Here is a 25,950-nt window from a genome sequence, read left to right on the forward strand (position 1 = left end):
GAGGCGTGTGAGCCTGTGGGGAAAGCGGAGGAAAAAAGCGGTGGGACGGTGCTCGTAGGGAAGCCAATACTGCTGGTCCCACCCGCTGCTTTAAAAATCAAAACGGCCAAGGCCGCTCCACCAGCCTCTTCAGTAAGCAAAAGCCCCACATCCGAGCTAGGCACGGCGCTCCCTCCCAGGCCTGAAAATAGACGCCGCAAAACATCAAACGAGGCTCCGCAGACGGCAGAAGAGTCGGACTCGGAAATGGACTTGGGGGATGTAGCTGTCACAAGAGCAAAACACAGTGGGCGGCAGAAAAAGACTATGACCAAGAGGAATAAAGCTAAAAGCGATAAATGAGGGCCTTACATTTACTGACAATAATCATGTGCGCCCTCACAGGTTTCCAGATAAATTCACTTAATGTAAAGGCTGCGCAATAATGCAAAAATGGGCTCAATATTGAGCCAATTAAGACCGACTTATTATGTGTCCAGGAGACAAGGTGGGATGTAAGCTCTGTGAAATATTGGAAGCAGCAGTGGGATGGTGAAATATATTCAAATGAAGGGTCCTGCACCTCATGTGGCGTGGCGGTACTCTTTAAATCCAATTTTTTTGAGAATATAAAAGAAATTCACAAGGACAGAGAGGGCAGAGTACAAGTCATCGATTTCAGTTTTGCTAATGCCTGCAATCGTCTGATAAATGTGTATGCACCCAATGATGAAAGCGAAAGGAAATGTTTTTTCCAAAATCTCGCAAAATGGATTGATGAAAAAACCTTTTTAATTGGGGATTAAGAGAGGAGAGGAGAGGAGAGGAGAGGAGAGGAGAGGAGAGGAGAGTGCTGTCGCTTTTGAGTTGAGTTTTTCTGAAGTTTATTTTTGTCACACAATAATATTTTCGGAGTAGTTGTACGCAGAGAGAATACCAATGTGCAGAATAAACAGTTTTACCTCCTTTTGGCTGCAGATATAATTTAGCCACTCGTTTTTCATATATTTAAAACCCAGTGCTGATCTTTGTGTATTTTAATTATTTAAATTCAAGCTTTGAGAAATTTCACTGCAATAAAGCAGGAAACGGGTCTGAAAATAGAGTTGAACATAACATGTATTCTTTGTTCCCTTTTTAAATCACTATGCCTGCAGAAAGAGAGATGTCAACACAAGCAGGTGAGTTTCAGGAGGATTTTAAATCAATATACCGCGTTATACCAGAGGATTATACACATTCACATGCTTCTCGAAAATCGGACTTTCCATAACGCCGCACCGTCGCCTCGACGCGTCATCGCAGTGCGACTGTTTACAGCGAGCCGAGCACCTCCGCCTCGGCTCCCGAGACCGCTCCGTCCCGCCGTCGTCCCGTAGCTCCGGGAGGATGACCATGGATGTGACTTTCCTCGGGACCGGCTCGGCCTACCCGTCCCCTCACCGCGGGGCCTCGGCGCTGGTGCTGCGGACAGAAGGGGAGGGAACCCAGACCCAACTGATGAAGAGCCAACTGCGAGCCGGTGAGAGAGAAGAAGAGAGAGAAGAGAGAGAGAAGAGAGAGAAGGAGAGAGAGAGAGAGAAGAAGAGAGAGAAGAAGAAGAGAGAGAGAGGAGAGAGAGAGCGAAAGTTACAAAACACGTTTGAGAGAGAGAGAGCTACATAAAAGTTTGAAAGAGAGAGAGAGAGAGAAACAAGTTTGAAAGAGAGATACAAAAAAGTTTGAGAGAGATACATAAAACATTTGAAAGAGAGAGAGAAAAAAAAGTTTGAGAGATACAAAAAAAGTTTGAAAGAGAGAGAGAGATACATAAAACGTTTGAAAGAGAGAGAGAGAGAGAAGAAGAGAGCGAAAGTTACAAAACACGTTTGAGAGAGAGAGATACAAAACAAGTTTGAAAGAGAGATACAAAAAAAGTTTGAGAGAGAGAGAGAGCTACATAAAACGTTTGAAAGAGAGAGAGAGAAACAAAGTTTGAGAGAGAGATACATAAAACGTTTGAAAGAGAGAGAGAAACAAAGTTTGAGAGAGAGATACAAAACAAGTTTAAAAGAGAGAGAGATACAAAAAAAGTTTGAGAGAGAACTACATAAAACGTTTGAAAGAGAGAGAGAGAGAAAACAAGTTTGAAAGAGAGAGAGAGATCCAAAACCCGTTAGAGAGCGAGAGTTGGTTCCCCCATGCCTGTGGTCCTGTTGCTCCTCAGGTGGGATCACCAAGGTGTTCATCTCTCACCTGCACGGGGACCACCTGTTGGGCCTGCCCGGCCTCCTCTGCACCGTGAGCCTCAACACCAACGCGGAGCAGCAGCCCCCGAGCTGTGTGGAGGTCTACGGGCCGCGGGGGCTCCGCCACTTCTTACGGGTGGCCCTCGGCCTCACGGGGTCCCAGCTGCTCTTCCCGTATGCAGGTAGGAGGTACCACCTCTGATCTGTAGACATGCACACCTTTGGGAGTTCAACCTTCAGGAGGAGATACGACACTTCATTCTGATATTTATGGCTTTATACCCACACAGACACATGTGGCTTGACATGTATCTTGAACACCCATCGGTTTTGTTTATTTATGTAACATGTAGCCGTTGCAATAAATATAAATACTATATTTTTAGCAACACGTCATCAGGTTTTCGCTCGTCGGGAGCAAATCACAGCTCCGCTTTTATGATCTGGAGAATACAACACACTCTGTAGTTTACACAGCAGACACATGTTCCACCTCCAGCCTCACGCACCGTAAGTCATGGTACCTGTTGTGTTGTTCTCGTCGTGTTGCTGCAGTCCATGAGCTGGAGCCCACAGCGGACCAGAGTCCAGAAGAGGGACACCTCAGCCCGGAGGTAACCGACTGGTTTTCATGTCATGTTATAAAAGTTGCTCTTATTTACCTCCCATACACACATTCAAATCACTTTATTTTATTACACCAAACTCCACCCTGAACGCCAAAGTATTCAATTCAATTCGGTTTATTTGTAGAGCCCAATTTCACAAATTACGAATTTGTCTGAGTGCTTTACAATCTGTACACATAGACATCCCTGACCTTTGACCTTTGACCTCACACCGGATCAGGAAAAACTCCCAAACAACCCTTCAGGGGGAAAAAAGGGAAGAACCCTTCAGGAGAGAACAGAGGAGGATCCCTCTCCAGGATGGACAGAACAATAGACGTCATGTGACCAGAAGGAATCATTAGTTAGAATACATTCAATGAATATGACAGAGTGGATGAGAATTGATAAGATTTTAACGATTCCGATACCTTATCGATTCCTGCTTATCGATCGATTCGATTCCTTATCGATTCTCTTATCGATTCTTTTGGGCAAGGGGTGAAAAAAAGAGCACAAACGGGTTTATTCCCATTAATTTTCTTTTATATAATGCTGCACACACAGTATGTATACATACACATTTACTTTTTTTAAATAAGCAAAAACATTTATACGATATTACTCTTGAACTTAAAATAAAACTTACATAACTTAAATAAAATGTATTCTGTTTAATTTAAACATGTTCCTAGAAATTACAGTGCTCCTTCCTTTTTTTATGAACTGAGCTGCCAAAAATGAAACTAGCAGTGGCAAATACCAAGTGTGCACCATCAATTGTATGGATCATCAACAATTCTTGTGCAGAAAAATAAGCATGTCTGCTTTCTCCGGGAGGATACGCGATCTCTCAGGACTTATTGTGTCTCCAGCCGTGGAGAACACTCTCTCAGATGGGCTGGAGGTGTACAAGACGTCTAGCTGTAGCCTGTGACCCAGACAGACGACCAGCCTCTGAACCGGTCTGACTCTGAACCTCATCAGCTAAATTGGATGGCAATGGAGATTATTTAAATAGTGAAAGCTGGTTTACACAATGAAACAAATGGCACTAACAAAATCGCTGAATTTGCTCAGCTGACATAAAGCCACATTAAGAGGGGAGGCAAACACGACCTCTGCCTCAATGTAGGGGGCTGACAATGGAAGATTCTGTAGCTAAGCTAGCGTAGCTATATGCTAAGTTTAATAATGGATTAAAAATCGATATGCTCAGTTTAATAATGGGTTAACACGATAACGCGAATGTTTGCTGATAACACACGCCCTCCAATAATTAATACCGTTACGATCAAACATTTCTCAAAACTGGACTTTCAATCCAAACGTGAAGTGATCGATAATGGGAGACCAATGCCGCCGGAGCTCAAATGTGTGCTTCAAACGAAGGGACAGAAGATAACTTGATCGACTCCACACAATAAAGGCAAATGGCTTCACACAGTGAGTGGTTGTGATCACTTTGGAGGAGTTTACCTTGGACAGAAAGAGATGAAGCCGACGTTAGCTGAGCTGCTGCATCGAACACATGACACTCCTGTCATTTAATTCCATGCTGTGTTCAAATGCTTCTTCATATTAGTTGTATTTCCTCCCTTCGACGAAATAGATTTTTGACACACGTTACAAATGGCGTAGTTGTCATTTTGTCGTGTGAAATAGAGTCAAACTTTAGAACACTTCTGCCTAGTTGCCATGTTTGCTGCAGTCTGAAGAAACTAAAAAAGTTCACGCATGCGCAACGCCACAGAGGACCGTTAGCAGAACCGTTAAAGAATTTGGCTAACGATCCCAAACAATCGGTTCACTGGGAACCGGTTCTAAAACAGAACCGGTTCTCGATGCCCATCCCTATGACAGAGTGGATGAATAGTTCGTAGTAGAGGAGGAGTGGGCGGAGTCTCAACAGTGGGCGGAGTCTCAACAGGCCAGTGGCGTAGTGGGTAGCAGGAATTCCAGGACCCAGACCTCGCTGCTCCATCAGGCGGATGGATCTGTGCCGTCTCATCGGGTCCGGTGACCCCATGAGACGGAAGTCCAAGGACTCCGGGATGTCGTGGGCGTCGCCTATCGACGTTTTGCAAAACGCTCAAATGTCAACGGCGAATCTGTGGCGTGACTCCCAGTAATTCATCTGAACTTGTTTGAAAGTCGGTCCCCGGTGTTCTTGGCCCAGCGCGTCCTCTCGATGTCGGTGTCTTCAGGTGACCGCGCCCGCGCCCCACAGGAGCAGCCGGGCCGGACCGTGGTCCTGGACGCCCAGCGACTCCTACCTCCTCTTTGAGGACCGGTTCGTGGTCAAGGCCTTCAGGCTGTTCCACCGCATCCCCTCCTTCGGTTTTGCATTAAGCACGATCGACCGGAGACTGAAGACTGAGCTCCTGAAGGAACCAGGTCTTCAATGCTCCTGGTGTCTGCGGCACAGCTGCAGGAGGATGACGCGGAAATCTCCTTTAAGACATGTTTCTGAATATGTTTATATAGACATGTAGACTAAGACATGTTTCTGAATATGATTTTTGTTGCATATGACATTGTGTATGACTGACTTTTTGCTTGACGACTATCTGAAGCTTTTTCTATTTCCTTTTTTACGTCACCCAAATTTAGATCTGATGTACACAAGATGCTATTACAGAGAGTGAATCCTCCAAATGGTATGTGTGGATTATTGTGAATTGACACTGTGTGTGTGTGTGTGTGTGTGTGTCCCAGGCCTGAAACCGGGTCCGCTTTATGCGCAGCTGAAAGCCGGCAAGCCAGTAACGCTGGCCACCTTTTGGGTTTTGTAATGCTGGAAGACCCTTTCGTAAAAATGCGTCTTACTGCAGCTTTTGGCCGGGCCCCGAAGGCCGGGGGGGCGGGCGGTTCCTGGTCCGACCCCCCAGCCCGAGGCCCAAAGCCCGGGAGGGAGCCCAAAATTTCCGGACAGGGGTGGTGCCTTGACCCTTTTTTGCCCGTTTTCAAACCCACCAGGGGGGGTTTTTGTCAACGGCCCGGAGCCTGAGGGCCGGGGGGAAAATACCTTGGGGGGACTTTTCTCCTCTGGGCCCTTCCGTTTTAGGGGCCCACACCGTGAAAATTGGGTTTGAAAATCTCTTCCACCTGCCATTAACTGGCGTTTCAAAATGATTGGATTTTTGGAATTACCTGGGCTCCATTTCCCCCGATCTTTTCAAATTTTTAGAGGCTCCAAATTTGGAAAAAATTTTAACATCGTGGTTTCCGGCCCTTTTTCTTTATAAACAATTTTCTTGATTAAAAAATTAACCAAATGGGTCTCCAAAATTAATAAAAGAAAATGGAAAATTTTAAAAAAAAATAATTTTTAGTAAAATTTTTAAATAAAATACAATTTCCCGTTAAAAATTTTCCGTCCTTTTTGGTTTTTTCTAGTTTTAAAACGGGGCTTTTAAAAACATGCGGTGAACCCTTTTTCCTGTACTTTTAATATTTAATAAAAAAATGTTTAAAATTTTTTAAAGGGGAAAAAAACCTAATTGGTTTAAAAAAAAATTTTTACAATTTGCCTTTTATTTTTTTTCTTGTTTCTTTTACTGCTATCTTTAATTTTCTAATGTTTTATTCAATTTTTTCAAACATAAAAATTTTTTTTTTCCCCTTTTTAAAAACAAATTTAAAAGGTTTTTAAAAAATTATGAATAAAAACAAATTTTTTCCCCTTTTATGAATCTTGCCCCCAAAAAACATTTGCCCCTTTTACCCTTTTTTAACCTTTTTATTTCTTTTGGGCTGTACCCAATTTAAACAACGAAATCCAAAAAAAATTTTTTCAAACAAAAAAATTCTTTTAAACTTTAAAAAAAAAAATTTTAACATTTTTCCCAAAATTGGTTTTTTTGGAAAAACACTTTTAAAAATTTTTATTCAAAAATTTTTCAAAAAAACTCGGTTCTCCCCTTTTCCCCCCAAAGCTTTTTTTTCCCTTTTTTTAATTTAAAAACAAACAAAATAAAAATAAATTTTTTTTCCCAAACAAAAAACTCTTATGGAAATTTTTAAAAAAAATAAAAATTTTGAAATTTTTCCCGGGGGGTTTTTTCTATATTTTGGTTTACATTTAAAGTTTTTATTTTACAAAAAGGTGTTTTTCAAAGGACCAGTTTCCCCTTTCCAAAAAACCCCCCAACTGGGAAGGTTTTCCCTTTTAAACCCAAAAAAATAAAAAAAAAAAAAATTTTTTGGTGGGTTTTTGAAACCCCAAATTCAACTTGGGGAAAATCAATAAAATTTTTAAACCTTTTAGGGTTCCCCGGGGGGAAAACCCCTCTTTTAAGGGCCCTTTCCACTGACTTTTTTGAGTCTTTTCAAACCCAAGGGGAAATAAAATCAAAAATACTGTAAACTACAAAAGCCTTTTTAAAAGGGAATCAAAATTAAAAAGACATTGATTAAAGAAAATAGTTCCAAAAATTTTAAAGGCCATTTTTTAACTAAAGCAAATAAAAGATTTGGGAAAAAAGAAGGGAAGGGAATCCTTTAAGCATGGTTAAAGTTTGAAGGCAAAACAACATTTAGTAAACAAATAATTTTTAGGAAAGCCGTTTTAAATTTAAAAACCACTACCCCCTTTTGCCCCCTTTTTTTCACCTTCCGGACTTTCAAAAAAAAACCCCCAATTTTTCCACCAAAAAACTTTTATAAAATTGGGGAAAAAAACAAAATTCTTTAAATTTAAAATAAAATTCCTTTTTCAAGGGGAAATCAAAATTTAAATTTGGTATTTTGACATGTTTCACAAATAAAAGGAGTTATAAATTTTAAACCCTTTTCTAAAAACAGAAAGCAGAAGGAAACCCCCCTTTGGGCCGTGGAAAAAATTATTGGTTTCCCTGTTGGTCTTAACCCCGTCTGGAAATGGGCTTCGAAGCAAACCATTTGACCCCCTGAAAAAATACCTGAAACAAAAAATTAAGGGAAAATACCACCCTTTAAAAAACCAAAACCGAAAATTTAAACTGGAATTAAACAAAAAAATATTTTTTTAAAACCCAGGGAAATGGGGCTAAACAAGGAAGGGGCCTCCCCCGGGCCTCCCCACAACATCCAAAGGGGGTTTTAAAAGAAAATAAAAAGGGTAAACTTCTTGGGGAAATCAAGATTTGTTTAAGAAAACATACTGACGTTTAGGGCAAAAAAAAATTGGAAAAAAAAAGGGGAAAATATAAAAACAACCAACCAAAAAGGGTTTAAAGGGGGAACCCTTTGGGGGAGGTGGGGGAGGAAGAACATCCCTGCTGTTGTTTTTTAAAATTTTTAGCAAATTTTTTTTTGGGGCCCCACCAAAACAACCCCTTTCACCGGCCGGAAAATAAAAAAAACCTTGGGGGAAAAAACCCAAGGAAAAAGGACCCTTCCAAAACAAAAAAGACGAAGGCAAATTAAAAAAATTAAGAATAGGGGAGAAAAGTTTTTAGGCCCTTTTGTCAGATAACAGGGGGGCGGGGGGGGGGGCCCCCAAGGGTGGGGGTGTCAAGGCAGAAAAGGAAAACGCCCGGGGAGCTCCGCCTGGGCCTCCCCTGGACGTAAATTTGGACCGGGAAAAAAAATTAAAAAGGTTGATTTTAGAGAAAAAAAATTTATTCCTTTTAAAGGAAAAAAAATACTAGTCATTAAAAGGACACAAACCAAAAAGAAAACAAACCCGGGGAAATATTAGCCAATATAAATTTTTTAAAAAATGGATTCTTGGGGGGTCAGCTTTGGTCCCCGGTGGGGTGGGGAAAGGCGGGCACCCTTTTTCTGAATTTTTCCGGGGGTTTTTTGTTTAGCCCAAATTTCAGAAAGTTTGGAGGCCAAACTGGGGCCTTGGGGCCCCTCCCTTTTCCCCAAAAACCCATGGCAGGGAAAAACTCTGAACCCTTAAAGGGAAGGGGGCCCCCAGAGGCCCCCAACCAAGGAGCCCCTCCTTAATGGCAGGTTTCTAGGTTTGAAGGACAGGGTTGAGTTTTTTCTGGGGTAGGAAAAGAGGGAAAGCTGTAGGCATAATTTCCCCATGGGGCCCCTTCCAAATCCATCCAAAGGCAGATGGCTTTGGGGGGAAAAAAAGGGTTTTAACAAAGGGGAAAAAGAACATTTTACCCAAAAATGTCCAAAACGGGGAGATAAATTTCCGTTCAAATTTGGGAAAAGACCCCCATAAACAACAAGGATTAAAAGCAGAAAATTGGGGGATTGGTTTTTTTGAGATGAAAACATTTTGGGGAAAAAAAATAGGGATCTGCCATCCTAAACGTCCCCGGGCAGCTTTTAAGTTAGCAAGCCTATCAATGGGGAAAAAAATATTAAAACCCTCAGACAAAAATTCGGTTTCTTTGGACTTTTTCTTTGAAAAATGGGCCCCAAGTCAAAGTTTGTTGCCATTTGGTTTGATTGGTTTGGCTCGCCTTTCCGTCTTAAATCCAAAAGGTTTTCCCGTCGCTTTATAAATCCCGGCCATTAAAAATTTTAAGTTGCTTTTAAGCTAAAACCCGATTATAAAAAACCTCAGCATTTTTTCGAATGTTGGAGAAGCCCCCTTTTTTCGGTGGTTTTAGGGCCCGCTAACCTTTCCTAAAACCATGTTGTCACCAAAACCTTCCCCCTTTTTAAAACCCCCCCGGGGACCCTGTTTCCTCAGGGGGGAAAAACAGGCGCTTGGGGGTTTCTTACTAAAAAAAAACGAGCCGGGAAGGGGCCCCTTTTTAAATATTTTCCCTGCCCCCAAAATGGTTTTTTTTAAAAAAAAAAAATCCCAAAGAACCCAAAAATTAAATTGGGAACAAATCCCCCAAAAATTTCAAGCGGGAACTAGCGGGCATTTAAGGCAAATTCACCCGTCGGGCAAAATTTTTTTTTTGGGTTATTGGAAAAAAATTTGTTGGGCATTGTTGGGCCCAAATTTTTAAAATTTTTTCCATCACAAACAAAGTAAAAAAAAACCCTTTTTTTATTAAAAAAAGGGAGATTGGTTAAAAAGTGACCGGGGTCAGGGTTTTGGGGCCGAATTTCCGATCCCCCGGGAAATCCAGTTTGGGATTTTGATTAATCCGGATCGTCCGGTGGGGGCGATTAAACTTTATTCTTGTGTTTCATTATTGGGCCGGGTTTGAGGGAAAAACAAAAAACAAAAAACCTTCAGGACATTAAAAAATTTGGGGGTTTCTTAAAAAAATTTTGAAAAATTTACTTTGAAAATTTTTAATTTTTTTATAAATTAAAATTTTTATTTATTGTTTAAAATTTTTTAAAAAATTATAAAATTAAAAATTTTTATTTTAATTTTTAAATTATTTAAATTTTTTAAAATTTAAAAAAATTTGAAAATTTTTAAATTTCCGGGAATAAAATGTTTAATTTAAAAATTTAATAAAATTAAAGGTTTATAAAAATAAAAAAATCAAATTATTTTTACTTGAATTTTATTATTGGTTGTTTCATTTAAATTTGAAACATTTTTGTTTACTTGGTTTTTTTCTTTTCTAAAAAATGGTTTTATAAATCCCCTTCCCTTTAACTTTAATCCTTTTGGGTGTCAATTTTCGTTTACCTGACAAGGGGTAAAATTTTCGCTTTTGGGCCCCCCAAATTAAAAAAAATTAAAGTTTTTGGGGGAAAAACCAATTGAACCCAACCTATTTTGCCCTTTTTTGGACTTTTTTTTTCAAAAAAAACAAATTTTAATTTTCCAAAAAAGAAACAAACATTAAAATAGAAAAAATAAATAGAGAAAACAAAAACCCTGAAAAACGGGGTCCCAGCGGATTTTTAAGGCAAAAATTTACCTTTTGGAAAAATTTAATTGGGGTTTTTTTTTTCTTTCTGTTAAAAATTGGAAACCAAATTTTTGGGTTGGGTTTTACTTTTCACATTTTTTTTCATTAAAATTTTAAATAAAAAAAATTTAGTCCCCCAAAAAAAAATGGCATTTTTTTTAAAAACTTCCCCTTGTGGAAAAGTGAACCAACACATTTAAATAACAATTTCCTTTATTTAAGAATTAAACTCGGGGGGGGGGGCGTGGTAACCCCACCCCTTTAAAATCTCCGGCCGCCGGGCCCGTTTTTTGTGGGGGGTTAAACTCTAATTTTAAAAATGTTTAAAAAAACAATCTGACGCCCTTTAAAAAACAAAAAAAAAAAAACGTAAACTTCCTAAGAACATAAATAAGGGTTTTTGGTCGCGTGTTTTTCTAAAAATATTCTGCTTTACATTTCTTATGTTTAAAAATTTATATTTTAAAATTTTTTGTATAAATTTAAATTTTTTATAATATTATTTTTTAATAAAATAATATAAAATTTTTTAAAAATATTTTTAATTTTTTTAAATTTTTATTTTAATATTTTACCAAAAAAAATATATATTTGCAAATTTTTAATTACAGAAAAACAGGGTTATGTAAAAAAAAACCTTTTAAAAGAAAAAGGGTTTAAAAAAACGAAAAAAGGAAATTTTTCAAGAGGAAGGGGAAACAGGAGGGCGTTCCCGGACAGGGCGGCCAAAAAAACAACTGCCAGGGAAGGGCCTCCCAAAAGCAGTTTTGTTTTACCCCCCAACAATGGAAAACAAAAAAAACAAGAAGGTTTTTTAACCCTTTCAACAAAAGGGCTTTAACCCTTTTGGGGTTTGCATTATTTTGGCCTTGCCCCCTGCAATGGGGGGGGTTGGGAAAATTTGTTTTTGGGTTTTTCCCAACTTATTAAATTTCGTTTCTTGGGAATTTTTAAATTTCCACATTCCCAAAAGTTCCCCCTTATTTATTTTTTTGGTGGGTTCATTTCCCGGCCAAGGGGGTTTAAAAACCCAAAACATTTCCAAAAAATTTGGGAACTCAAAACAAGACCCGAGCTTTGGAAAACAGAAAAAAGTGATTTCCCCAAAAAAAACAACGAAAAACAGGGTCCCAGAGGCTTTACATAGGGAACAAATATAAAAGAGAAAAAACAACAACAACAAAAAAAACCCATTATTAAAATGAACTGCCTTTAGGCTCCGTTTATTTTACTTCCGCCATTTCCCCTTAATTTTCCCGAAAAAAATTCAAAGGTTTTCAGTCCGTTTCTAGAAGGAGGGGTTTTTTCAATTTTTTGGAAAAAACCCTTTCCCCCATTCCACGTGTTAAATGAAAACACAAAAAACAAACATTTTTTAAAATAAAAACACAATTTTAATCAATTGAACATGAAACGAGGGCCCGGTTTTCTTCTTCTGGGGCAACTTTAATTTTTTAAAAAGTATTAAAAAAAAAAAATGACAGAAAAAACCCAACAAATGGTTAATTTTTAATGTGAAACTTTTAAAGGCCTCAGGGTTTAAACCCACCCCCTTTGGGGTGTACCCTGGTTTTTACCATACCCCCTTTTCCGGCATGGCCTTTGACCCCCCCTTTGGGCCCCAAAAATTTATGACTTTATAAAATTATTTTGGATTTAAATTTTTGCCCTTGGCCCTTTTATTTGGTTTGACCTGAGGGCTTGGTACCCTTTTGGCCCCATTTTTCTCTTAAACCCTTTATTTTTAAAACCTTTTTTGCCCTAAACAATTTTTCCCGGTTTCTTGGCACGGGTGGGGCTTTACCAGAAGAAAACTTGATGGAAAAACAAAAGACCTCCTTTAATTAACAAAGGGGCCAAAAAGCAAAAGTCCCCCCAAAAACCCCGGCCAAGGGGTCTCCCGGGCCAAACAGGGAGGGTTTAAACCGGGAGGTTTTAAGAATTCCGGACAGGGAAAGGAACCCCAAAAAACAACCCCTTGGGCCCCCCAGGAGAAGAGAAAAACCAAAAAAAACAACAAGTTTAACCCCCACACAATGGAAACTTTTTGACCCAAACAGGGGTGGTTTCAGGTTTATCTTCCTTTAAAAAAATTTTAAAAAGGGTAAAAAAGGGAAAAAGGTACAGAAAAAATCTGTTTTTGTTTACAGTTTTTTGGCTTTCCGGTTTTTGCCCGCGGTGCAGGGGTGGAAAAGCTTCCAGGTTTAGAAAAGGTTGTCAAAGGTTCCAAAATTTCCCTTTTAACCTTATTTCATTTTAAAGGTACATTTTGGCAGGAAAAAATAACCTTTTTTGGGGAAAAATTTCTCCCCCTTAGTATTATTTTTAATTAAAAAAGGGGGCCAGGGACGACAGGAAAGGAAACCCGGGGAAAAACCCCGAAAAAACAAAAGGGTTTGGAACTCCCCGAACAAAACCCGATGCTTTTTTGGACATCAGCCCCTAGCTATTTCCTTTTTGGGAAAAAAGAAAAAAGAAAAACAGAAGGGATTTGGAAAAGGGGGTTTTTCCAGGACCCTCCTCGCTTCCTGAAGGCCAGCCCCTCATTTTAAAAGAAAAAAAAAAACAACAACCCAAACATTTTCAAACCCGACGGGCCCCCCCCAGGGGGTCTCCAAACTATAATTGGGAAAAAACCCCCCCGAAAAAACCCGTAAACTTCCTCCTTCCTCCTTTCCTCCTTTCCTTCTCTCTTTTCTTCCTTCCCCCCTTCCTCTTTCCTCTTCCTTCCCCCTTTTTTTCTTTTTTTTTCTTTTTCTCTTCCTCTTTTCACTTTGGTTTTTTATTTTTCTTCTTTCCCCTTTATTTTTAAAATCCCGTCAGTAAAAAGGGAAAAGGTTTTAAAACAATTTTTTTTTTATTTTTAGGGTGAAATTCAATGTTTTAAATTTTTTTGAACCCAAATTCCCCCCAAAGGTTTCCCGGGCTGGTAGAGGGGAAGGGGTGACCCTTTGGCGGGGCCCTGGGAAGGGGTGGGGGAAAGGGGGTTTTGGCCCTTTTTGACCTTTTTGGTGGTGTGGGAATTTACCAAAAAATGGCCCCGGGTTTTAAAAAAACATTTGGGGTTGATGGCGAAGGTCCCACCCTTTTTTTCCCCTTGGTGAATTTGAAATGTGGAAAAACTCTTTCCCATCCTTGGGAAACCCAAACAGCTTTTTAAGGCCCCGGGCAATTGTTGTCGTTACCCTTTTTTTGGGAGGCTTGTGGTTTTAAAAAATTTCCCAGGAGAAACATGGACAATGTTCCTAAGTTGGATTTAAACAAAAGGGGCTCCTGGAGGGAGATGGCCCACCTGGGGTTTCCCGGCTAAAATGGCTCCGAAAACCCCAAAACAGCCCCTTTAACCTGGAGCATTTTCTCGATCGTTTTTTTAATGGGGGTTTGATTCAAAAGCTAAAACCCAAAAAACGCCCTTCCCCTTTTTTGATCCACATATGACAGACTGTAAACACAAAACCAACCCGGTTTAAATTATATTCAACACAATAAACAATTTCATTTGAACACCACTTTTTTGGTTTCATTTCTTCTGGGGGGAAAAAATTTTTTAAAATTCCGTTTGGTTTTTTAAGGGAAGGGGATTTGGGGCCCCGGAAAAATCCCCGTTCACAACCACTCACTGTGTGGCCAATTTCTGCCTTTATTGTGTGTGTGTAGCTTCCATCAAGTTATCTTCGTCCCTTCGTTTGAAGCTAAGACATTTGAGCTCGACATTGGTCTCCCTCTATTATTGATCACTTTCACGCTTGATAGTAATTTCTAGGAACATGTTTAAATTAAACAGAATACATTTATTTAAGTTATGTAAGTTTTATTTTAAGTTCAAGAGGAATATGTATAAATGTTTTTGGTTATTTAATTTTTTTAAATGTGTATGTATACATACTGTATATGCAAAGATATTATATTTGTGTTCTCTGAAAGGAGAAATGTGTGTGCAGGGACTCCATCTGGTTTTGAAACCATTTGTTTCAGCTCATTTCTCTCTGTTCACATCAGTGATCATCAGTTAATTCATGTTACATTAAGATCATATTGGGCTCTTACCTTTATTTATAATTCAGTGAACCCACCTCAGAGTCTCCAGGCTACAACGTGGACTCTCCAGAAAACCAGTCAGCAGCTTCACTCCTGAATCCTGCAGCTGGTTGTACCTCAGATCCAGTCTTCTGAGACTGGAGGGGTTTGACTTCAGAGCTGATCCCAGAGAAGAACAGCCTTCCTCTGTGATCCTACAGCGTGACAGACTGTAAACACACAAAACAACACAGAGTTTATTATATCAATACACAATGAATCATTATTGACATCATGAACACGAGTGGCTTTCACTTTGGTTTCATCTTCTTCTGTAAACAGACATTTAGTTAAAATCCCGTCAGTGAAAGAAGAAGAAAAGATGACAGAAACAATCTGTTCATCATCCAATCAGATGAGTTCATGTTTTAATGTGAACTCCACTTCACAAGGTTTCCTGCAGCTGGTAGCAGACGTGTAGAAGCAGCTTACGGCCGGAGGATTCATGACTTCAGAGAGAAGATGAACCTGATCACAAGGATCACAACAAGTTTCATTTCAACACTTATTTCATTTAAATGGATAAATGTTTGGTTCTTTACGTGTGAATAAATAACTCTTTTCATGAGGAACATTGACTCACTCAAATATATATATATATATAATATTAATAAAGTATGGTACATATAGTATACCCATCAATACTCTTTGAGTCTCTCTGAGCGACATTCTGTAGGTGAAGGACAGGGGGCCCCTGACCCTTTGGCCCCTGACCCTTTGACCCATGACCATTTGCCCCCTGACCCTTTGGCCCCTGACCATGTGGCCCCTGACCCTGTGGCCCCTGGCTCTGTCCTATAGGCCTGTTCAGTAATCCATCAGCAGCATGAAGCCAGACAAGTTGTCCATGTCGTGCTTCAGGGGTGTCAAACTCATTTTCACCGAGGGCCACATCCGCCTCATGGCGGCCCTCAAAGGGCCGGTTGTCACTAACACGGTATAATTCTAACTACTCCAGAACATATTGTTAAATAACTCTCTTTGCATTTGTTTATTGTTTATTTAGGTGTACTTATATAAATGTATAACTATATATGCAAATGTATTTAATATTGTATAATAAATCTATTTAATTTCATTATATTAATTTTAACCCACATTACTTTATCAAAGATCAAACAAACATTATTACATTAACTTTGTGAAAAGCTTTGTCACAGTTGAGACAGGTGGTTCTCCACTGGTCTGGGTAGTGGTTCTCCACTGGTCTGGGCAGTGGTTCTCCACTGGTCTGGGTAGTGGTTCTCCACTGGTCTGGGTAGGCGTTCTCCACTGGTCTAGGCAGTGGTTCTCCACTGGTCTGGGTAGTGGTTCTCCACTGGTCTGGGCAGTGGTTCTCCACTGGTCTGGGTAGTGGTTCTCCACTGGTCTAGGCAGTGGTTCTCCACTGGTCTGGGTAGTGGTTCTCCACTGGTCTAGGCAGTGGTTCTCCACTGGTCTGGGTAGTGGTTCTCCACTGGTCTGGGCAGTGGTTCTCCACTGGTCTGGGGCTGTGGTTCTCTACTGGTCTGACTTTGGGACGCACTATCACCCCTGAATGACAAGCTGAGACCTAAATCGAGGGACATTTTTAACTTCTCAAATGTATTTCATGAAAAGATGGTGCAGTTTGAACCTGAGAGTTCAGAATATCACAGTATGCACAACACAACTATTTAGTGATATTCCCTTTTACAGTCAATTATGAACCAACAAGTGAATCTTAAGGACACAAGGTAATACAACATACATTACTACTCAGTAACTTCAGACTTTAAAACATGTCTAAACAGTGCTTTCATGCATAAACATGAAATAAAAAAGTCTGGTTTTAAAAAGCCTCAAAAGATGTAATTCATGTCTCACTCACTGAACCTCTGACACATAAAGCTGCTCTACAAGTCAGAGTCTTGAGGAGCAGCTTTTATACACAAACTATAAATAAATTAAACAAGGGAAATTAAAAAAGATTCACATATTCAACATTAACTTTTCTTCTGACTATATTATAAATACTGAACAACATGAAGCAGCACTCACTTCAACCTTAGTGACCACTGACATGGACCCGATGGAGGAATTCATAATAGGGGAACTGGGGATGTTTGTTAATACAAAGTCAATGTGGTCACACACGCACGCGCGTCTGGATGTCCGCCGGACGCGTGAATGACAGGACGCGAAAAATGCGCCTCATTCGGGCTGATTTTTTAAACTCGGGCGGTAAAAGTAGGTGAGACTGTTGAAATGCTCCGCGTGACGTCACTGACGTCATACCGTGGAATCAGAACCTACGGAGGATATTGATCGTCTGGAAGCGGCCGTCATCCAGACGCAGCTCCTGGAGAAGCTGCGTGCGGCTACGGATAATATAATATGTACTATTTATATTATTAACCCAGACTCGAGGGCTTGATGGTCCGACGTGTGTGGGACTTTCTCAACAGAACAAAGAGTGTGTATTTCTTCCGTGGTGGACGGTGGTAACGAGCTGTTAAATGCCACGATAAGCCACGCCCCCTCTCCGGCGCTTCTAGCCCGAGTGAAGAAAACGTGACGAATAGTCCGGCGACTGAACTCACGCGAGTACATTTAGTAAAGCAACAGTGAGGTTCGCCTCTCCTCTGGCGTGAACGCAGCATGAAGGAGAGTGAACAGACCGCAGTCCGCTGCAAAAAAAATGACCTTCAAAATAAAAGCACAAGATTTTTTACCTCCCTTTTTTAAGAAAAGGCATCATATATATTTCATGCCGTCGCGGGCCACATAAAATGACGTGGCGGGCCATGAGTTTGACACGTATGTTGTTGAGGATGACATGCAACGAGGCAGCTGATGTGAAGTGGAACATGTCACCAGGAAATGAAACACTTGATGGATCAATACGTAGATCCATCAAACAGTTATTGATTAAACATGAAGGTGCTACACTAGCAGCAGACAGTGAACCCACCTCAGAGTCTCCAGGCTACAACGTGGACTCTCCAGAAAACCAGTCAGCAGCTTCACTCCTGAATCCTGCAGCTGGTTTCTACTCAGATCCAGTTCTCTGAGACTGGAGGGGTTTGACTTCAGAGCTGATCCCAGAGAAGAACAGCCTTCCTCTGTGATCCCACACAATATCAGTCTGTAAACACACAAAACAACACAGAGTTTATTATATCAATACACAATGAATCATTATTGACATCATGAACACGAGTGGCTTTCACTTTGGTTTCATTTTCTTCTGTCAACAGACATTTAGTTAAAATCACGTCAGTGAAAGAAGAAGAAAAGATGACAGAAACAATCTGTTCATCATCCAATCAGATGAGTTCATGTTTTAATGTGAACTCCACTTCACAAGGTTTCCTGCAGCTGGTAGCAGACGTGTAGAAGCAGCTTACGGCCGGAGGATTCATGACTTCAGAGAGAAGATGAACCTGATCACAAGGATCACAACTAGTTTCATTTCAACACTTATTTCATTTAAATGGAGACATGTTTGGTTCTTTATGTGTGAATAAATAACTCTTTTTATGAGGAACATTGACTCACTCTAGTATATATATATATATAATATTAATAAAGTATGGTACACAGGCACGTGCACAGACATTTTGGGGGGCAGGTGCTCAAACCAAAGAAAAGGGCACCCAATGCCAAAATAAATTTCTGACAGAGTTGAAGCATTAGCATCAATACACTGATGATGCTGTCCTCGACCTGCGTTTCCTCTGGCAGCATCAGACCGCTTACATGTTCTTTATGAATAAAGATGAATTATTATCTAGCAACAACAGTACAAGCGTTCTGATTGGCTAATGGGTCTTCATGACAGCCACGTATCGCCCTCCTCGCTGGTCTGATACAGATCCGTATTGCCCTCTGACGTGAGCGGGTCTAGGCGAAGTTCTCACAAGAACTCAAGAACTCAATGCCCCGTCTGATATTAAAACACATTTGGGGGGACTTGATGACAGAAAGAGTAACTTTTATTCTTAAATACGGATGAATAAAAAAAATGTGTCTCCAGCAAAAAGGGCCCTTTACTCATCCAGGGCAAAGGGGAGGAGCTTGAGCACCACGAGGGCTCTACCTGTGCACGTGCCTCATGGTACATATAGTATACTCATCAATACTCTCTGTCTCTCTGAGTTACATTCTGTAGGTCAGGGGTGCTCACACTTTTTCAGCATGCAAGCTACTTATAATGTGACCAAGTCAAGACGATCGACCGACGGGGGGGACGGGGCTAGTGACTTTTTCTTTGGTCCGTCCCGACCGGCGTCGGAGCTCTGCGGCGCGCGAGACGGCGGGCAGAGGCCTGTTAATGAATGAACCGGTCGATCGCGATCGACATATTGAGGACCCCTGCTGTAGGTGAAGGATGGGGGGCCCCTGACTCTTTGGCCCCGGATCATTTGGCCTCTGAACCTTTGGCCCTTGACCATTTGGCCCCTGATGCTTTATGCCCCTGACCGTTTGGTCCCCTGACCCTTTGACCTCTGACCCTTTGGCCCCTGACACTTTGGCCCCTGACCATTTAAGCCCCTGACCCTTTGGCCCCTGACCATTTGGCCCCTGACCCTTCAGGCCTCTGACCCTTTGGCCCCTGATGCTTTATGCCCCTGACCGTTTGGTCCCCTGACCCTTTGACCTCTGACCCTTTGGCCCCTGACCCTGTGGCCCTGACCCTGTGGCCCCTGACCATGTGGCCCCTGACCCTGTGGCCCTGACCCTTTGGCCCCTGACCCTTTGGCCCCCAACCATCTGGCCCCTGACCCTGTGGCCCCTGACCCTGTGGCCCCTGGCTCTGTCCCATAGGCCTGTTCAGTAATCCATCAGCAGCATGAAGCCAGACAAGTGTCATGATTGTATATCAGGTATAATTAAAATCCTTGAGGTCCAGTTAGAGAGAGTTTCCTCACTAAAGGTCAGAACATCAATGTCAGATATGCGCTCTATGATTTTGTGCCATATGCATTGAAGTAGCCAACAGTTGTATTAACGTGTGTATGTAGTAAACAACTGACTGTCAAGTTAAATAAAGAAAACTAAACTGAATAACATCTACAACATATTTATTATGACAGATTTTCAACTGAACTGGATTCATTATGAATAATAAATACTCTAGTAATACATACATTATCTTCTCTTATTTAAAGTGAAATAAAGGTTGGATTTAAAACGTAAAGCTTTTGAAAAATGTGACTTTAAATAAAGGACTTCATTTTAGAAAAAAATATTGAACTGAATTGTCCTGCAGCTTTAAATTCAGTTTCTTCAGGCATCAAGCGATGTCAATCAAAAGAGCCAAGATATTATATTCTTGTTCTCTGAAAGGAGAAATGTGTGTGCATGGACTCCATCTGGTTATGAAACCATTTGTTTCAGCTCATTTCTCTCTGTTCACATCAGTGATCATCAGTTAATTCATGTTACATTAAGATCATATTGGGCTCTTATCTTTATTTATAATTCAGTGAACCCACCTCAGAGTCTCCAGGCTACAATGTGGACTCTCCAGTCCAGCAGAGAGGAGCTTCACTCCTGAGTCCTGCAGCCTGTTGTGACTCAGGTCCAGGTGTTTCAGACTAGAGGACTGGGAGCTGAGGACTGAGGACAGAGCTCCACAGCTTCTCTCTGTGAGGTTACAGCCCTTCAGCCTAAGGGAGGAACAGAGATTAATACAAACAACATGTTGAATCAAAGTAAAACATCAATCAATTTAGTAATGTTAACGAATCCATACAGAGCTTTGTTGGAGGCTTTGACCACCGGCATCAGCCTCAGAAGAGCCTCCTCTGAAGCAGAGTATTTCTTCAGGTCAAACACCTCCAGATCTTCTTCTGATGACAGTAAGATGAAGACCAGAGCTGACCACTGAGCAGGAGACAGTTCATCTGTGGAGAGACGTCCTGATCTCAGGGCCTGTTGGATCTCCTCCACCAGAGAACCATCGTTCAGTTCATTCAGACAGTGGAACAGATTGATGCTTTTCTCTGGAGACACATCCTCACTGATCTTCTTCTTGATGTACTGGACTGTTTCCTGATTGGCCTGTGAGCTACTTCCTGTCTGTGTCAGCAGACCTTGCAGAAGACTCTGATTGGTCTCCAGGGAAAGACCCAGGAGGAAGCGGAGGAACAAGTCCAGGTGTCCATTTGGACTCTGTAAGGCCTTGTCCACAGCACTCTGGTAGAGATGTTTGAGTTTAGGTTTTGCTCTCAATACTTTATGCCGACCAAGGCCTTTAGCTCCTGGTTGTTTGTCTGCCATCAGGTTGACACCAGAGTTGCTGAAGGTCAGATGGACATGAAGAGCAGCCAGAAACTCCTGAACACTCAGATGGATGAAGCAGAACACCTGGTCCTGGTACAGTCCTCTCTCCTCTCTAAAGATCTGTGTGAACACTCCTGAGTACACTGAGGCTGCTCTGATATCGATGTCACACTCGTTCAGGTCGCATTCATAGAAGATCAGGTTCCCTTTCTGCAGCTGATCAAAAGCCAGTCTTCCCAGAGACTCAGTCATCTTCCTGCTCTCTGGACTCCAGTGTGGATCCGTTGCAGCTCCTCCATCAAACTTGACCATCTTCACTTTGGACTGAACCACCAGGAAGTGGATGTACATCTCAGTCATGGTATTGGGCAGCTTTCCTCCCTCTGTGGTCTTCAACACGTCCTCCAGAACTGTAGCAGTGATCCAGCAGAAGACTGGGATGTGGCACATGATGTGGAGGCTTCGGGAGGTCTTGATGTGGGAGATGATCCTGCTGGCCTGCTCCTCATCCCTGAACCTCTTCCTGAAGTAGTCCTCCTTCTGGGGGTCAGTGAACCCTCTGACCTCTGTCACCAAGCCAACACAGTCAGGAGGGATCTGATTGGCTGCTGCAGGTCTTGTGGTTATCCAGAGGCGAGCAGAGGGAAGCAGTTTCCCCTGAAGAGGTTTGTCAGCAGCACATGCACTGAGGTGGACTCTGTGACATCAGTCAGGACCTCATTGTTGAGGAAGTCCAGAGGAAGTCGACACTCATCCAGACCGTCAAAGATGAACACAACCTGGAACTCTTCAAACCTGCAGATTCCTGCTTCTTTGGTTTCAGTGAAGAAGTGATGGATAAGTTGCACCAAGCTGAACTTCTTCTCTTTCAGCACATTCAGCTCTCTGAACGTGAATGGAAACAGGAAGTGGATGTCCTGGTTGGCTTTGTCTTCAGCCCAGTCCAGAGTGAACTTCTGTGTTAGGACTGTTTTCCCAACGCCAGCCACTCCCTTCGTCATCACTGTTCTGATTGGCTCCTCTCTTCCAGGCGAGGCTTTGAAGAGGTCTTCTTGTCTGATGGGTGTTTCTGGTCTGTGTGGTTTCCTGGATGCTGTTTCAATCTGTCTGACCTCATGCTCCTCGTTGACCTCTGCAGTCCCTCCCTCTGTGATGTAGAGCTCTGTGTAGATCTGGTTCAGGAGGGTTTGGTTTCCTGCTTTAGGGATCCCCTCAAACACACACTGGAACTTCTTCTTCAGGTTAGACTTGAGTTCATGTTGGGCTGCAGTCACACGAGTTTCTGGAATGACAACAATCACAGATGAACTTACTGAGTGGTGGTCTTCTGTTTCATTGTAAAGTCTTTAAAATCCTCTTACTGCTCTGCAGACAGTCAGCCAGCTCCTCCTGCTCCATTCTCCTCAAGAAGTTTAGTGTGATCTTCAGAAATGCTTCCCTGCTGCTCCTCATCTGCTCTTCATCCTCACCGTCCAACACCTCCTCATCTTCCTTCCGACCCGCAGGGCCTTCTGGGTGATCTGGATTTAGGGCCTTTTGCATCTTCTTCAGCTCGCTCTTCATAAAGCTGACAATGTTCTTCTCAAGCAGCTGAAACCAAACATTACAAGTATATTTAATGTTTTTAAATATTTTAAATGGTGTATTGAGGCCGATTCAAAGCTTTTAACCCTCCTGTTACCTTTACATTTACTGACATATTTTACCCTCGGGGTCAACTTGACCCCAGCAATTAAAACCTCCAGAAAATTATTAGAATTAATATTGTTTCCCAAGTTTAAGTGTGAGGTACTTTATGTTTGTTTGTTGACTACCTATATAGCCCTTTAAATATAGAAAAAAGTTGATATTTCTTATATGTTTGACACAGTGAAAAACAGCCTGGGGTCAAATTTACCCCAAAGAACACCGACGTTAAACATTGAATGGGGTCAAATTGACCCTAAAGGTAACAGGAGGGTTAAATATCTCCTTAATTTAAGTTTCTAGCTTTCATTTTACATCAAAACTGTACAAGTTTGTATTTTATGAGTATTGTTTTATTATTATTTTCTGAAAAGTGTTTTACCTAATCTGTGAACATCGTGTTAATGTAGATTGTAAATGCTTTCTGGGAAAACATTTTGTAAATCTAATCCAATAATACCAACTGACAATGAAAAACAAGCACAATTCTCCATCTTCAATTAAAGACCATAAAGTCTTGAGTCTCTAGATGTTGACATCAGAGGTCAGAGGAGGTTTAATACATACGGTTCAGGAAGGAACTTAGCTTTAATCCATGTTTCATCAAGTTAGGGCCGGGAATCCCGAAATAACCCAGAACCAAGTAGTATTCATACCTGCAAACTTGTCACCTTTCGGTGAAATTCGCCGTTTTTAAATCAAAATAGGTCATCCACGTGAATCGTGCGGATCCGAAGATAATTTGTTTTTAGGGGGGGGGTGGGGCAGAAGTGAAATGTTTCAGTTCTTTGTCTCCAATGCAGACAGTCTGTAAAGTGATGTAACTCTACAGCTGCTCATCCTGATGAACTCTGTATCATCTGGTCAGATACAGACTGAAGGCCTCTTAGCGTATAATCAATGCCATGTAGTTTCATTCATATCTTGCTGTGGGCTAATACTAATATTACTGCCATTTGTTAAGTGTTGAAAAAGTTGGTAAAAAGTGAACCATACAGATGTTTTATTCATTAATATTATAGATAAATATACCAGTCTCGTATTCATGGTATCGTATTGAATTCTGGTATCAGTATCATGATATTTATGGCAGGTATCGTATAGAAGTTATAATGTTCGTATTGTGACAACCAGGTAGAGGCAGAACAGACTCAAGGAAAAGTCCTTGAGTCCTTTAACCAGGCCCGGGGTGGGTAATCGGGAGAATCGGGAGAGTTCCCGGTGGGCCGCTTCACTTCTGGGCCGGTCGAGTATTTTATTTGTTGACATTTGTCACGTTAGTCCATCTTCTCTTAAAGTGGGCTACACACGTTCAGCATTCTGACACCGCAGCCTCTGCATGGGTTGTACCATGCGAGGAAGTTCACCCCTCCCAAATAATAGAGTTGGTTCAGTCCATTATGGAACTCAACCAACTCCATTTGGGAGAGGAGAACTCACCCTCCAAAATAGAGTTGGTTCGGTCCTTAGCCGTCTTTTCCAAAAGTTTTCTCAGCTACGGATAGCTGGGCGGCCCGACCGCAGCGATACGCGTCAGGGAGGATGGACGGGAGGAAGAGGGCAGGAGGGGCTGAAAAAGCCAGGTTGAAAAAAAGAAAGGCATTGGAGGAGGATGCTGCCAAATGTGCCAAGCTTACAGATTTATTTTCAAGAGGACAAACACAAGTGGCAACTGGTAAAGAGAGACAAAGGCCTAATGATTAGCAACATAACTATTCGGCTGACGTTGTAGCCTTGATTAATATCATTGTAGCGTTGTCAACCTATTCTCAAGCAAAATATTAAATTGAATTAAAATATTAGCCTTTTTATATCACCCAAAATATGGCGATCCATAGACTTTGCAAATATTATGCAAATATTGATATATACTATTGATATTGATATTGAAGTATGCAGTAATATCACTCTTAATTTTTCTTTGTAGCTTCGGAGCAGCAGATAAGACAAAAGTTATATATTCTAAGAAAGAGCAGTATATGACAGTACTTGATGAACCAATATGCATTGTTTGCTCAGAAGTGGGTGTAGTAAAGGAGTAAATCACCACTTTATAATACTCATGCAGAAAAATGATAATGACCATGCCAATGACGGCCCCCATGAGGTCTCACTCCAACAAATCTGGCCTACTGCCTAATCTGAGTCTGACACCCCTGCTATGCCCTTCTGCCTTTTTTAATGTTGTGCATATTTTTTGTTAACTTCTCATTTTAAGTGGATTATTATTGTTGTATTTAACCGTTACATTATTTGTTGGACCATGGTATTAATAAAAGAACTACAGGATAGTAAGAGCTGAACTGTTGCTTCATTTATCCAATTTCCACTACCATGAAAAAAGTGGGCTGGTCTTGAGCCTGAGATTCCCAGGCTGAAAAGTGGCCCCACTCCGGCCCTGCCTTTAACCATATTATATATAATGACAATGTATATTTGTTATTACTATTATTATAGGGCTTAGTCAGAGCGGAGGACCTTTTGTTCTTAAACTGTTTATTAATATTATTTAGATTTGTGGTCACTTTTTTCACCACTCATGAGTTTGCAGGAATGAGTTTTGAAACTTCTCCAATATAACAATTCCTGAGATTCCTTTTTGTGCTTGCAAGCTTGGCGGTGATTAGCGAGTCAGTGCCACACACAAAAGCTCCACAAGTGAGTTCATCCCTACAGATAAATAACTCAGCCGTTTAAATGATATTAGGCCTGAAGGTGAGCCATAGAGGGCGTGGCCTCTTTGATTGACAGGTGGACGTCTCCTCTGTTGCTCCACCTGCTCGTCTAATCTCCATCAACGATCCAACTCTTTGACCATCTCTATATGTTATACAGTCTCTGACTCACACACCTTAAATATGGGGTCCAGGTCTCCTGGGATCACTTGGGATCTCTGTTGCTGAACTCTTTGGAGAAAACAAAAGGACAAGTTGTATATTATGTTCTGTCTTAAGGAATCCTGAAGTCAAAGGTAAAGGAGGGTCTGACCTCTGCTGATGGATCCTGATAGAAACACAGTCGCCTAATGAAAGCTCACCTTAGTTCAACAGACTGAAGTCCATCTTTGAAATTCACAGGGATAAACATAGACCGGTCACTCTTCAGGGACACACAGCTGGGTCCAGGTCCAGGTCCAGGTCCAGGTCCAGGTCCCAGTCCAGGTGAGTCTGGTCTGCTCAACACAACACACTCAGAGCTTAGAGGGTGAGTCATGACGGAGGAGTGGCGTGCCATGGAGAACGGTCCTGGCCTCACCTCTGAGCTTTGGTCTGGCTGTCATGTTCCCCACACAGAGAGGTTTTAGAGGGAGGGACTCCTCTCTGTCCTCCCACTGATGCATAGCAG

At 41.4% G+C, this 25,950-nt stretch overlaps 2 protein-coding genes and 1 pseudogene across 2 annotated transcripts in view; 1 reads left to right on the forward strand and 2 right to left on the reverse strand.

Moving 5' to 3' along the window:
* Nucleotides 1-25,950, reverse strand: part of LOC130196675 (protein NLRC5-like) — a 1,158,129-nt gene that overhangs the window by 129,406 nt on the left and 1,002,773 nt on the right.
* LOC130196710 (zinc phosphodiesterase ELAC protein 1-like) overlaps nt 1,340-25,950 on the forward strand; it is a 32,550-nt pseudogene continuing 7,939 nt past the window's right edge.
* LOC130196685 (NLR family CARD domain-containing protein 3-like) lies at nt 14,654-25,898 on the reverse strand. Its single transcript, XM_056419008.1, is given in 8 exon segments — nt 14,654-14,840; nt 17,603-17,776; nt 20,130-20,303; nt 20,390-21,569; nt 21,572-22,201; nt 22,281-22,509; nt 25,457-25,511; nt 25,643-25,898. Coding segments are annotated over 8 exon segments (2,826 nt in total). The 5' UTR covers nt 25,840-25,898.

This window comes from Pseudoliparis swirei, chromosome 7 (genome assembly GCF_029220125.1).
Source record: "Pseudoliparis swirei isolate HS2019 ecotype Mariana Trench chromosome 7, NWPU_hadal_v1, whole genome shotgun sequence".
NCBI lineage: Eukaryota > Metazoa > Chordata > Actinopteri > Perciformes > Liparidae > Pseudoliparis > Pseudoliparis swirei.